Raw genomic sequence first — 13,734 nt, forward strand, 5'->3', positions numbered from 1 at the left:
GCCCCTGGGGCTCCCAACCATCCTCCGGCACTGCCGCCCCCCCCACCCCCCCGCCCTGTCTACCGTCCTGCTGTAGGAGGTGGCGGGGGCGGGGGGGGGGCGGATGCTCTCCCGCCGACCCCTCCGGGCCGAGCTCCTCTCGCTTGGTTCTGTCGCCTCTCCCCGCATTTCTTTCTCCAGTCTCGAAAATGTCACTTTTCTGGGCCGTCCTCGGTCTTCACCCTACAGTGCTTTTCTAACCAAAAAGGCTGGCACAGAGGGCCCGTGGCTCGGCTCGCGGCGCCAGCGCGCCCCCCCTCGGATCGGGTTCCCCAGGCGCGCCCTCCGGAGCCGGGCCCAGCCTGGCCCCGCAGCGCCCTCCCCCGGATCGGCGATTCCCCGCCCGGCCAGGTCAGGGCCGCTCCGCCGCGCCCCGCCTGCTTCCGCCTTCCGGCGGGTCCTGGACTCTGCCCTGCGCGCGTGTGCCCGGCCAGTCATGGCTCCGCTCCGTTTCTCGGCCAACGTGTCGTGGCTGTTCCCCGAGCTCCCCGGGCTCCCCGCGAGGCTCCGGGCGGCCGGCGGCTCGGGCTTCAAGGCCGCCGAGGTGGCCTGGCCGTACGCGGAGCCGCCCGAGGCACTGGCGCGCGCGGCGCGGGAAGCAGGGCTGCGGCTGGTGCTGATCAACACGCCCCCTGGTGCGCCGCGGGGTCGGGGCGGGGGGCTCCGGGAGGCCCGGGAACGCGAGCCGGGTCTGAGGCCTGTTCTCTCCGCAGGAGACCGAGAGAAAGGGGAAATGGGGCTGGGGGCCGTGCCCGGGAGGCAAGCGGCCTTCCGAGAGGGGCTGGAACAGGCAGTGCTGTACGCCAAGGCTCTGGGCTGTCCCAGGTATCCTACCCTCTCCTCCACCTCCTCCCCACCTTGCCCGGTCTGCTCCAAGCTCCTGCCCCCCGTCTGGGGTCTGGGAGAACGGAACGCCAGGTTAGAGAGGTTCAGAAGTCCGCGCACTGGCTCTTCACTCTGCTAGTCCCGGTCCTTTGTCAATTGCCTTTTGTATTTTATTTGTCCTGTGTCATTGTGTTCGCCACACTTTCATGCAGGGATCCCGTGCCAGGACCTCTGACCAGGGAGATAGAAAGTAAACACAGGGAGTGATCCATTGAGGGTCAGTTTATGGCAACTGTCTGGGATTAGAGGAAGCTTCTTACAGGTAGTGATGTTGAACTGGGGCTCCAAGAAATGAACACGCGTTTGCCTGATGTAGGGAGCACGGGAGGCAAGGGTGCACTGATCAGAGGCAAAAGAAGGCTTGGGGCGCTCAGCAGAGTTCCTGAGGCTGGAGATGGGGCCCTTTGGAGCTGGGTGTGGCCAAGAGATCAGGGGATGGCAGGAGGAGGTGTTAGAGGCAGAGTGGGGCAGATCAAATGAAGGGCAACGGGGGTCTGAGTGGTGGGGGCAGAGCGCAGATGGGAAGGATCTAAGGAACAGCTGCAGAAAGTGGAGACGAGCAGCACGGGATACTTAAGGGAAGGGTCAAAATACCTGCTAGAAAGTGAGGCTGACCCGCATGTTATAGCCCCAAAGAGAGGGGCCACTGGAGCGCTAAATGAGAGGTCTCTTAGGCGGGAGGATGGTACCTGGGAAACGGCTTGGCCTCAGGCTGCCACAGGAGGGCAGGTGACAGCCCAGCCAGCGGGGGGTAGGGAGGACAGCTGGAGGGGCACTCAAGGAGCCACAGGAATGAGGCCCTGCTGCTGTCAGGATGGCCTCCCCAACCTCCTCCAGTGCCACCTCCCCCCAGGATACACCTGATGGCTGGCCGAGTGCCCCAGGGAGCTGACCGAGCAGCAGTCAGGAGTGAAATGGAGACCGTTTTTCTGGAGAACCTGAGGCACGCAGCTGGAGTTTTGGCTCAGGTGAGACCAAGGACAGACAGAGCCGGGAGAGCAAACGAGGCAGGAGGCGGGGCACTGGCCCAGCTCAGAGGGAATGGGGACGGGCTTCACCAGTCGCTGGCGGAGGGGGCAGGAAACTGGAGCAGAGCTCTGTTCACGGGCCCGCCGTGGTGCTAGGAGAGCCTCGTGGGACTGCTGGAGCCCATCAACACCCGCGTCACCGACCCCCAGTACTTCCTGGACACCCCCCAGCAGGGTAGGACGCAGCCCTGTGCCTCCCCCAGTCCTCTCTGAATCTTGTGCTCTCCTTGGGTTTCACGGCCCCCTCCCCGGTTTCTCTCCCAGCGGCAGCCATCTTACAGAAGGTCGGAAGACCCAACCTCCAGTTACAGATGGTAAGCGGAAGAAAGGAAATGCTTCTCAGAAGGCCCAGTGTTCCCCACATCTGGGGAGAATGGGGTGAGAGCAGGGGGGCTTGCAGGGTCTCTGACTAGTGTTCTCTACCCAGGACCTATTCCACTGGCAGATCATGGACGGGAACCTGACAGGGAATATACGGGAGTTCCTACCCCTCGTTGGTGAGAGGGGTCTTTTTGCTCCTCCTTGTCTGCTGTGCTCCCACCCCTTCAGCCCCTCAGGCCTCAGGTGGAGCCTGAGCCCCCCACCTGCCGCCATCTGTGTCTAGGGCATGTGCAGGTGGCTCAAGTCCCAGGCCGGGGGGAGCCTAACAGCCCCGGCGAGCTGAACTTCCCCTATCTGTTCCAACTGCTGGAGGATGAAGGCTACGAGGGCTTTGTGGGCTGCGAGTACCGGCCTCAAGGTGAGGGGGCGCTGGGGCTCCAGGCTGGGCCTGGGGGAAGGGAGCTCTGGACTGACAGGTAGTGGACATGGCTGCTCTTCTCCTCACGGGCCGAGATGCCACCGCTTCCCTCTCTCCTCAGGAGACACAGCCGAGGGCTTGAGTTGGCTTCGTGCATACTGGGACAGGCGGGGCCACCCTCAGACTGGCCAGTGAGGGCCTGCCCTGCACCCCCCGGTGCCTCTGGGGGACAGGGCCCAGAGCGGCCTGCATCTCCTGCATTAAAGACCACCTGCCGAACATTGTCCCATGTGTGTGTTATTGGGCAGTGGGAAGACACACAGTGTCTAACCCCTCGCTCTCCCGGGGCTGCTTCCCGCCTGGTGAGAAGGGAAGAGAAGAGACATCCGGCTCACGCTCAAGTGCTCCAGTCTCCCGTGCACACGGGGGTTTCTGAGTCTACCTCTTCATTTACACACCACAGACCACAGGTGCGAGAGCTAAGGGACTTGTCTGTGGTCACAGGGGCTTCAGAAGCAGAGCAGGCATTGGAACCAAGGTGACGTATCTCAGTGGCAACGTCCAGCAATGATGTTCAAGTGGGAAACGAAGACCAGAGGGCTCAAAGCAGGGCAGGGTGGCTGCTGGCCATTGGGGCCTTGGAGGCAGTGTTCAGGCAGAGGAGCTCTCGGGTGAGCGCTTGCCAACTGCTGTGAATTCCTGGGACTCCACCAGGTGAGCAGGAACGTGGAGTCCCTTCCTGGAAGGGCCCAGGGGACTGAGAGGAGATGGGCACCTCAGGGAGTTGGGCTACCCCTCCGAAGCCTGGCCGGTCAACAGTGGCAAGTGCTCAGGAGGGTAGCTCCCACCGCGAGGCCGGGGCTGCAGACCCGAGATCTAGTCACAAAGCTTCTGGTGTCCCCTTCAGTCTGGGCCCAGAAGGGCTGGTCAGTCCTCCTTCAAGTGGGCAAGCTTCCAGACCCCCATGGTTCAAGGAATGGTGCCATTCAGTGGTCTGGTCCTCAGAGGAGGCGGGTCCAGAGGGTGAAGCAAGCTGTGTTGATGACGGACTCGAGGTGGTGGTAGGTGGACACCAGCTGGGCAGGGGGGCTCTCGCTGTCCTGGGGCTGTACTGGGAAGGGCTCTCGGAAAACCACTGTCAGAGACTGTGGGGAACACGGCAGGGGTGCAGTGGTGAGGAGGGAGGGTAGGCAAAGAGGGCAGGGTTCCCCAGCTTCCCTAGGCTCTAGGGGCAGCCTCCCACTAGGCTGACACAAAGCCCCTCACCCATTCTTACCGTCTTTCCCAAGTGGGAATCCAGAAACACCAGCACGAAACAGTCTGTAAACTTCTGATTCAGTACCACCTGCAGTGAAAGACAAAGTGACACGGGGAGTGTGATCTGTGTCACCTGACGCAGCATCCACCTTCCTTGAGGGCATTCTGGAAGTGGGGCCGGTCTGAGGAAGGCCTGCTCCCATCACCACACCTGAGCCCACCTGCATTCCAGGCGCCCAGGACCTTGTCTCTAAACTGAACCTCCGTCCTCATCCTCGCTGGCTCCCCGTCAGCCCAACCAGCCTCCTCAGAATGAGGGGGAGGCGCCTGACTGGAAGGCTTCAGAGCTCGTCTGTCTAGAGGCCCTGCACAAAGCTGGCATGTGGAGAGTTCTCTACCCTTGGCACAACTCCCCCTTGCCTCCTGTCCTTGGTCTTGCATCACTTTGACCTCCCCTCAGACTAACCCCCTATATCTGGCTGTTCCTTTGCTCAGCTCAGTGATCTCTTCCAGGTGATTCCTTTTACTCCCAGGCTTCAGTGACCACCTGTTCACGTAGCTGTTGCTCAGGTCTTTCTCTCCTGGGCTCCGGTCCCCAGCATCCATAAACCTTCTAAAATGTGGTCCTGGGAGGGCCTCATGGACCTCCGACTCAACTCATCACCCTTCCCCCAAATCCACTCCTGCTTCAGTGCTCCCCCTATCCACAGGAGAGCCCCCATCTGCTCACCCCCCCCCCAACAACCTTACCAACTCACCTCAGTGTCCCAGGAATGCCCCTTCAGGCCCTGAAACTCGCCTTCCTCACAAGCATTGTTGCGGGACCCCTCCCTATGGACCAGCGCCTACTTTTTTGGAAGTCTTCTTCCAAATCTCTCCTCCCTACAACCACTACTCTCATCAGGCTCACGTCTTCAGTCTCTTAATCCCCCATGCTGTCTGGCCGACACCTGAGCCTTTTCCCCTCTACCTGGCCCAGGTAGTGCTTTTAGCCTCTCGTGTGCCCCTGGGGATTAGGCTAGACTTGCTCACTCAGCATGTTGGGGCTGGGGCCTGAGAGCCTGCATTCTGGCAAGCTTCCAGGTGTTGCCACTGCCGCCAGTGTGACGACCATGCTTTGGGTGACGAGGCTTTAAAGCCCCAGAGGTCCTTCTTGGGAGTCAGCCCCTAAGGCTGATGAGGTTCCAGACCTTGGCCCTCAGGATCTCTAGCAAGACGTGTGTTTTTGTGCGGTTTTAAGGTCAGAGCTCCAGACTGCTCTCATGAATCCTATGCCAAGGCTCGGTGCTCAGGGCTTTCAAGCCCTGATTTCACGTGGATCCTGTTCCACCTAGGCCTTCCCGCCAAAGCAGACCCAGCTGGGTTGCGGCTCCTTCAGGGACATGTCATCTCTCTGATGAGGCCTTCGGCTACATCTCCCCCTTCAGAGAAGTCTCAGGGAGACTTACCAGATATTGAGTTCCCAAGTCTGGGCTCTGGAAATGACGACAGCTCTGAGGAAAACGGCTTAAGAGAACTTTGATCAGGCTCTGGTACCAGGAGACCGTCATAGACAGGAAGCAGTCCTAGGGGAAGGCCCAAGGGGCTGGATCTGCTGTCCGAGAGCCACCTGAGAGCTCTGCACCCTCCACCCTGGCTGCTGCCAGAACCCCTAGTATCCAAACCGGCCCCTTCTAGAATGCATGGCCGCTTACCAGCTGGGGGTCAATGTCCCCAATGGATTTGGCATGGACTGCTTCCAGGAGCTCCTCCAGCTCCGCCAGAGCCAGGCGCCCCCCAAGCCGTAGCCGGTCAGGCCCCGGAGGCTCCAGCAAGAAGAGGCGCTTCCAGAGCGTGTCCCGACGGCAGTGGCCTCCAGCCAGCCGGACCAGCTGAGCCAGCCGTGCCCGCGCCACCCCCACCTCTGCAGCCAGCGGGGGGAACAGGGGAGTCGGTCCAGGGGCCAGACCAAGCCCCGAGGCCTCCCCAGGGCTACCAGCTGAGCTCCCAGGAGCTTCTGGCTCAGGGGGCAGTCGGGGTGGCTTCCGGAACCGGCGCATGTCTGCGGTGAGTCTGGGGAAGAGCTCTCGTTGGCTGGTGAGCACCACGAAGAACTGCAGCCTGGGGTGAGGACGGGGTAGGAATGTGGTGATCAGAGTGGGACACAGAGAAAGCAAGGGCACTGGGAAGGCTGGGCCATGAGCACATTTGAGGTAGGGGATCTGCTGACCGCAGAACGTGCCGCTCAGCTTCTCCTTGCTCTTCAAAGGGTGCAGCACAGTGACACACCAGCAGAGACACATCGAAGTCATCCTGGTGACGAAGCCCCTCGGAGTCCAGGTAGGAGCCAGAGCTGTATGGTGGGGGTGGGGAAGATGCCAGCCCTGAGGTTCTAATGAAACCACGCCCATCCAGTCTGGCTCAAGAAAACTTCTCTCCCTACTGCCCCGGGGCAGGGGGCGGGCCCTGACCTCAGCTCAGCCAGAGCACATGCTGGTGCCCCCCACACATCCAAGTTCACCTGTTCCATGCTGATACCAGGGCATATTCATTATGCTCTGGGCCTCCTGGCCGGGCCATCCGCAAGGGCTTCATGTGGTAGGAGCTGGCGTGGTCAGCTACGTAGTTGTACAGCTGGTGGGCAGCAATGAGTGGTGTGGACAGCTCCAGTGTCCCTGAGGGGTGAGTTATAGGAGACGCTGAGCTTGAGACAGACATACTGAACAGGTGGGACGGGAAGACAGACATCCCTAAGGCTCTTATTGACAGGCGGACTGGCTGTTATTCTGGGGGGCTCCTAAGGTCCTGGGGAACATAGAGGTGGGCCCAATGTGGCTCAGAATCTAAACTTTGATGGGAAACACCATGAAGAACTTCAGAGAAAGACAGAAACCGGAGCCACAGGGATATGGTCCAAGTGACATGAGGTAATTAACAACATGGGATAGGATGGGACAGGAGAGGCGGAGGTCTGGCCCCAGGAAGTGGTCCCATCAGTCCAGGTCTGGAGACCCCATGGGGCCTAGCTCTGGTTCACCGGCCTGTCCTCTGGCACCGACCTTGGTAAATGTGATTGCGGCCAAAGTGGGGCCCGTCTGGGTGGTGAGCCAGGAAGTGCCGCAGGAAGGTGGTCAGGTGGTAGCCGTGCCGCAGCACCAGGTGGGCGCCCAGCACGTGCTGGTGCACGAGGCGCAGGTGGAAATCATAGCTGAACGAGTGCACGTGCATCAGGTCTCGAACCTTGTCGCACTCCTCTGTGAACAGCATGGACAGCTGGGGAGGGGGGCGGGGCACGGGTCAGGACCTGGCAGGCCGCTTGGCACAGTCCCATTTCTCTCCCTCTTCCCTGGGAAGCCCCTTCCGCGGGAAGCCCCCCTTTTCGTACTCCCTTTTTCATACCTGAAAACTATAATCGTTTTGACGGATGGGCCTTTGACTCTACCCGAGTCCACCAAAGTCTGGCCCAGATCACGGATGCAAAACATACTTGCTTAGTGCCCGCCAGATACTTTTTGAGGTGCTAGGGAGGGGGCGGACCTGGCCCTCAAGGAGTGTCCGTTCTAGCGGCGGGCAGACAGGGTGGCCAATGTTAGGCCGCAGACAGGAGGATGTAGGACGTTAGAAGACAATGTTATGCAGAATCTAGCCAAGTGCCAGTTTTGTGCAGGTGGCCAGGGGAGGCCAGGCGTGGAATGCACTGTTGGGAGTCTCTCCTGGTTCCTCCCATGTCTCCAGCTTGACCTTCCCATTCAACTACCTGCTCTTCCCAGGACACTGCATGTTCTCTTCACACTTTTGTACCTGCTTGTTCTGTCTGCCTGGAACGCTGTTCCCCCTGCTTCCCAAATCTGGCTAGCTCCTACTCGTTCGTAAAGCGTCCTCTGGGACACCCTGCCAAGGCTAGGCCAGAGTGGACCTCCTTTAACTGATCTGTGAATGAATGAATGAACCATGGAGGGAGGAAGAAAGGAAGGTGGAGACACGGAGCTGGTGCTTCTCCTGATGGAAGCCACCATCACTGAGAGTGTGTCAGCTGATGGACCCGTGGTGCTGGGCTGGCAGGATCTACGGACCCAGGCCCACGGAAGCAATGGGTGCAGGAGTTATAAGGAAAGGAAAGAACTGGCTGTCAAAGAAACTACGGACTAGCGGTCAGAGTAGCTGTGTGGTCTTGGCTGAGTCACAACGTCTCGTGTGAGACATATAAGCTCCCTTATCCTCATACGAAGTAGAGGTCTTCGTAAAGTTAGAGAATGTGTGGTAAACTGAATGGCCCATGGATTATGATGATCATGAGCACTAGGGTGGAAAGAGCTCGGGATGATTGTGAAGGAGGGAAGAGGAGGAGAGGAAGGCCGGGGGGACGTAATTCAGGCTCAGGGGCATTGATGATGTCACTGTCGGCGATGGTGCATGATGGTATGTTAGCTGAGGGTTCCCGGCCACAGAACTAGATTTCAGCCTCAGTCCTGCCACCGACTAGCACGTTGCAGGGGGCACGCACTTAACCTCCATGCATGCAGGTCCCCTTAGGTGTACAGGCAGAGGAAAGCTCTCCTCTCTGCTGAGCCTGCATACTGTGCACTTGGCAACAACAGCAACAGTGCAGCAATTTCGGTACGTAACACAGGGCCGGCGATTACACAAGTAGGGGCAGAGAGAGGCTAGCCGGATGGAGATCAGGGGCAGGAAGCTACAAGGACTTCAAGGAGCTCTAGAAAGTCACGGGGCTGGGTCATTTCCGCCAGCACAACAGCAAAGTGAGAAAGTGTACCTGCCCGTCCAGAGCTCCTTTGGAACACTCTGGCCCAGGCAGGTTTCTGAACGTAAGGTCACCATGCTTTTCTGGGTCACCTTATCCCTTGAGGGCTTTCTAGGTGTCCACACTCAAGTCAAAGGCAACCATCCATGGGCTAGATGTGAGCTATCCAGGTATGAGGAGTCAGGCAGACGAGGCCCAGTCAGATCCTTATCTCGGGAACAAAATGAGAGGCACAAAAAAGGCACAAGCTCTCACGCGACATGTCTGGTGACTGAAGGAGCTGAACTAACTCAAGTCTAGAGGGCTTCAGGTCCCTGACATCACTCAATCCTGACTCATTCTTAGCAGTTCTGGGAGCTGGCCCTGCCCTGAGGCAGACAGATAGGAACATAAATAACCACCAAATGCCAGGGGTACGCTGTGTGGCTGGGAACTCTGGTCCTCATTCTAAGTGTTAGTGGCGATCCTGACAAAGCCTGGCTATTTCCAGCTCTAGATCAGGCCAGGACTGCCCGTGGCACTGATGTCCCCATGTGCCAGATTACCCACTATGTTCAAAGGTCATCACTGATCATCTACATTATGAACTGATTATGGTACTGGGCTCCTGTCAGTCCCACAGTGACCACAGGACCAGAGCAGCCACTGTGCTGGACTGCCTTCTGCCTCTAGCGTTGCGGTGGAATATGGTCTGGCCCACTGACAGAGCGAGGCTGAGGGGTGGATGACCCAGTCATGATGACGGAATGGCCATAACTTGGCCACTCCACAGCATTAGATCCCCACTGGCCCAGACTAAACCATCCTAACTAACTAACTAACCTAGACTAACTAACTAACCTAGACTAACTAACTAACCCAGACTAACTAACTAATCCTAACTAACCCAGACTAACCCCACTGGCCACAGCACACTGGGGATGCACTATGCCTGAGACCTTGTATTTCTCCGGCCCCACCACATACCTGAGAGTTGACAGCTTGCCCCATGGGGATCCGGGAACATTCTAGGGCAAACTGTTTGACACAGAAGTAACAGCCCTGGAGAGAAGGTGAAGATGAGATCAGAAGGTTAAGAGATAGGTGGGTCCAGCTCTCCCCACTCACTGTTCCTCCTGCTCACCTGAAAAGTCAGCTCCATGAGGATGATGCCCCCGGGCAGTGCACGCTGCAGGTGGTAGGTGGTGACTGGAGAGCCAGTGCTCTAAAGAAAGGAGAAATACTAGGGTTCAGGGGCAAGGGTTGGGGATTCACCAGCCTGGAACCAGCAGGGGAGTCCTTTGGGTACCAATGTACCCCTGGCATTTGGTGGTTATTTATGTTCCTGTCTGTCTGCCTCAGGGCAGGGCCAGCTCCCAAGACTGCTGAGAATGAGTCGAGATTGAGTGAGGTCAGGGACCTGAAGCCCTCTAGACTTTAGTTCAGCTCCTTCAGTCACCACGCATGTTACGTGAGAGCCTGTGCCTTCTTTGTGCCTCTCATTTTGTTCCCGAGATAAGGATTTGGGTCAGTGATTCGGCTCAGTGACACCTGGGGCTGGGGCCCCGTTGATTATACTGCTGGGGAAGGTACACGACGATGCACTACCTTGGGGCTCCCATCAGTCTTGGTTTTAGGGCAGGAGAAGGAGCCTCGACCTTCCGTTCCAAGGATGGCCATGGCCCGTAGCCGGCTGGTGCTGCAGAATAGAGGGGGAAAGAGGATGAGGCAGGCCAGCGGGGAAGTGGTCTGGCCAGCAGCCCCACGATCACTTTCACGGGCAAGCGACCTGCAGGAGCTGAAACGGGACTGGAGAGGGAAAGGACCTGCTTAGGGTACCATGTTGGGGAAGCAGCTGGGACTGGAGTCCAGGTGTACACCGTGGGGCAGCAGGGCTCCACGGCAGCTGCTGCTCTAAGGGGAAGCTGGAGCAGTGCTCCACGGGGGTGTGGAGAGCAGGCCCCTTTCCACTGGTGAGAGAGGGGACAGGTTAGGGCACAAGAAGCTGCTGGGACTGTTTCAGGGTCCCCTAGGCCTACTCAACTCAATGGTAAGGGGAGAAGAGAAGCAGGAAAGGTACTGTGAACCAGGAAAACAGCAAGGGCCAGCAGGATGCACTCATTATATCAGGAGCTATAAACCACCAGAGCGCTTGCTGGCAATCGGGTTGGACGGTGAGGTGGGGTGTGTGAAAGCCTCTGGAGAAAAGAAATGTCTCATTTGATCCTCAAGGAAATTGGAACAAGACTTTGACAGTGATTGGTGAGAGAGGAAGTGAGACTGGTGAGAGAGGAAGGCCTGACTGTAAATTTGTCTCTGGAAACGTATTTTTCATCCCAGTGTCTTTTTAAAAAAATTTAATTTTTGAGGGTGCCTGGGTGGCTCAGTGGGTTAAGCCTCTGCCTTCGGCTCAGGTCTTGATCTCGGGGTCCTGGGATCGAGTCCCACATCGGGCTCTCTGCTCAACAGGGAGCCTGCTTCCTCCTCTCTCTCTCTCTCTGCTTGCCTCTCTGCCTCCTTGTGATCTCTCTCTGTCAAATAAACAAATAAAATCTTAAAAAAAAAAAATTATTTTTTTAAAAGTAGGCTCCATACCGAGTGTGGGGCTTGAACTCATGATCTGAAGATCAAAACCTGAGCTGAGATCAAGAGTTGGACACCCAAGTGACTGAGCCACCTAGGTGCCCCTACTGTCTTTTGTTTTAAAAAAGGAACCCAGACTTTTGGGAAGAGCTTCAAACTGAATGGAAAGTATGGAAACTGAAGTCTCTCAGAGACGCTCCTTTAGGGGGACCCACTGGGAAGCAGGTAGAGTTCCTTCTCAGGCCCTGATGCCCAGAAATGAGAGGGGTGGGGTCCCAAAGGATAAGGCCTGTCCTCTCTTCCTAATGCCCGGGAGAGGGTGGGAGGTCTGGGAGCAGGAGAGCTAGTTTCAGAAACGCTCAGGAGTTGGAATTGGCTCTCTGGGCCAGGTGGTGTCCCAACTAAGGAAGTACAACTCGTACTCAAAAGTAATTGTGTGCAACACAAAGAGGGAGGTTCCCATAGCCACTGGGAAGGGGCTGGAGCACAGACTCTGGAGGCTCAGATGTTGAGAAAAGCATAAATCAGGGGCCACAGAAACAGGAATCTGAGATTTGACACAGCACAGGAAGAGTGGCCGTGGCTGCATCACTGTGCTCCGGGGAGCTGCAAAGTGGTGAGAGATGAGTTGCCTGCTTCCCAACACTGAGACCTGTCACGACTGTCCCAGAACGGGCTGGAGGACAATGACGCAGGTGGGCCTGGCACAGGGGTCCCTCGTGAGAGAGGCTAACTCAGCAAGGACAGGGCTTCCTGGGCCACGAACCACATGAGATACCTGGAGAGGACCCTGTGGTGACCAGGCCAGGAATCCTTAAGGCCCAGATCCAGGGCATGGAGGTACACAGCCCATCAGTGTGTAAGCCATATGTGTGCATAGCCGTGTGCACACCTGGGTGGCTGGGAGGTTTACAGGCCATGCCTGGGGCCCGTGGGAAGGCGACCCTGACCCTTGTGGGTATGCTTGGCCCGGTGGGGAGGGATGTGCAACAAGGCCCACAGGGCTCAGAGGGAGCCGGCGCGAAGACAGCAAGGGTGTGTGGGGCCGTGTCTGCAGCAGCAGAGGTGGGGAGGGTGCTCACCTGCGGGCCGGGGAAGGGGGCCGCAGCGGGACCAGCACGAAGCCCATGCTCTGTAGATACTGCACGTACTGCTGCAGGAAGGCCAGGCTCAGCTCCTTCAGCCATGGCTCCTCCCGGGCCCCTGGCGGGGGCGCATCTGAGGACTCGCAGCTGGTGGGGGCCTCCCGGCTCCCAGCCCCAGACTCGGGGCGATGGCGCCGCTGGGGGAGTGGAGATTAAGGCAGGCTCTAGCTGCGGTCAACTGCACCATGGGGGTGGAAGGAGGTCCCGTGGGAGAGACCCAGGAGTCTGGAGCCTTACCTGGCCCTCGGGGGGCCCAGAGGTATCGGGGGGCCCATGTAGCCAGGCAGCTGGGTCGAAGAGCAGGGCCGTTGCACAGTAATGTACCAGGCGGGACGACTGCTTCAGGGTCTCTAGCTCTGCAGCCTGGGGAGACGAGGTGGTGAGCACGGGAACGGTGGCCAGGGACGGGGTCCCAGGAGGCTCAGGGAGGACACAGGCTCGAGCTACTCACACTGATGGGCATGCTGGCTGGGGCAGAACGTTGCTGCCATGTCACAAACAGGTTCTCCATCTTCATCTGGCGCTCCAGCTCTGGTGGGTGCAGGCATTAGTAATGGCCCCCAGGAGCTGTCACTCCTCTCCTCCCACACTCCACAGACTGCCTCCGCCCGGCCCAGGGTCCTCACCTCTGCGCTCCGCCATCTTGATCTCTAAGAACTGTTGTCCATGGTAGGTGACGGGATCAGGGGGTCTGGGCACAGGGCCGAGAGAGGAGCTGGGGCGGGCGGCTGTGATATCCCTCAGGGCCTCATCAAAGGGGAATGTGTCGAGGGGAAGGGAGCCCCCACCCCGAGAGGAGGCACTCAGCCGGCCCTGTTCGCGGCTCAGCGGGGGGCTGGCACTCCGGATGAGGGTCTCTGCTTCCATGGTTGGCAGGAGGAATGGGTTTGGCTCCTGAGAGAGATGGAGTGTCACGATGGGTTCATGGCCTTTGCCTTCAGACCCTCTCTCCCACCCAATGGCCTCCTCTCTCAGATGTTCCCTCCCTACTATCTCTGCCCTCAGTCTGTCCCTCTCCCCTGCTTCCTGGCTGGCACCTCCTTCAACTAATCCCTTAGGAATCAGAACTAGAGGAGGGAGCCCAAGCAACAGGCACCTTTTCGTCCCGCACTGGGAAGTCCAACTGGCCACAATGATGGAAAAGCCCCAGCTTCTGGCTGAGGAGGCAGAAGATGAGGTGGGCGCGTGAGTTCTGCCACTGCACGAGGCGAACCAGTGCCCGGCCCAAGGCCGCTCCCAGGTCTGGAGCCCAGTTGTAGGTCAGCAGCTGTAGCTGGAAGTCAGGGGTCAGGGTCAGTGAAATCACTGAACTCCTTCTCCCACCCAGCCCCTGGCCCC

The 13,734-nt window shown here is 58.6% G+C and overlaps 2 protein-coding genes across 2 annotated transcripts in view; one reads left to right on the forward strand and one right to left on the reverse strand.

Annotated features, from left to right (window-relative positions):
* Positions 1-412: 412 nt before the first annotated feature.
* HYI (hydroxypyruvate isomerase (putative)) lies at positions 413-2,966 on the forward strand. The gene is made up of 8 exons (XM_032303596.1): positions 413-674; positions 753-864; positions 1,778-1,892; positions 2,049-2,127; positions 2,217-2,266; positions 2,380-2,449; positions 2,557-2,691; positions 2,813-2,966. The coding sequence occupies exons 1-8, from the start codon at positions 476-478 to the stop codon at positions 2,884-2,886; spliced, it is 834 nt and encodes a 277-aa protein (XP_032159487.1). The 5' UTR covers positions 413-475; the 3' UTR covers positions 2,887-2,966.
* A 2-nt stretch (positions 2,967-2,968) lies between these two features.
* Positions 2,969-13,734, reverse strand: part of SZT2 (SZT2 subunit of KICSTOR complex) — a 52,352-nt gene continuing 41,586 nt past the window's right edge. Inside the window, 15 exon segments of the mRNA XM_032303593.1 lie at positions 2,969-3,836; positions 3,968-4,036; positions 5,397-5,513; positions 5,643-6,048; positions 6,158-6,280; positions 6,449-6,602; positions 6,987-7,200; positions 9,656-9,730; positions 9,813-9,893; positions 10,277-10,367; positions 12,334-12,533; positions 12,634-12,759; positions 12,848-12,927; positions 13,023-13,290; positions 13,493-13,669. Coding sequence (XP_032159484.1) covers positions 3,693-3,836; positions 3,968-4,036; positions 5,397-5,513; positions 5,643-6,048; positions 6,158-6,280; positions 6,449-6,602; positions 6,987-7,200; positions 9,656-9,730; positions 9,813-9,893; positions 10,277-10,367; positions 12,334-12,533; positions 12,634-12,759; positions 12,848-12,927; positions 13,023-13,290; positions 13,493-13,669 — 2,325 coding nt within the window. The 3' untranslated portion in view covers positions 2,969-3,692.

Source organism: Mustela erminea, chromosome 10, assembly GCF_009829155.1.
Source record: "Mustela erminea isolate mMusErm1 chromosome 10, mMusErm1.Pri, whole genome shotgun sequence".
Lineage (NCBI taxonomy): Eukaryota > Metazoa > Chordata > Mammalia > Carnivora > Mustelidae > Mustela > Mustela erminea.

What these genes read in the sequence shown, in the direction of transcription:
- HYI (XM_032303596.1), top strand. Translation starts at nt 476, where the DNA reads ATGGCTCCGCTCCGTTTCTCGGCCAACGTGTCGTGGCTGTTCCCCGAG. An exon ending in CAGCTGGAGTTTTGGCTCAG is followed by an intron (nt 1,893 to 2,048) that starts GTGAGACCAAGG and finishes CCGTGGTGCTAG; the next exon opens with GAGAGCCTCGTGGGACTGCT. An exon ending in CCAACCTCCAGTTACAGATG is followed by an intron (nt 2,267 to 2,379) that starts GTAAGCGGAAGA and finishes TTCTCTACCCAG; the next exon opens with GACCTATTCCACTGGCAGAT.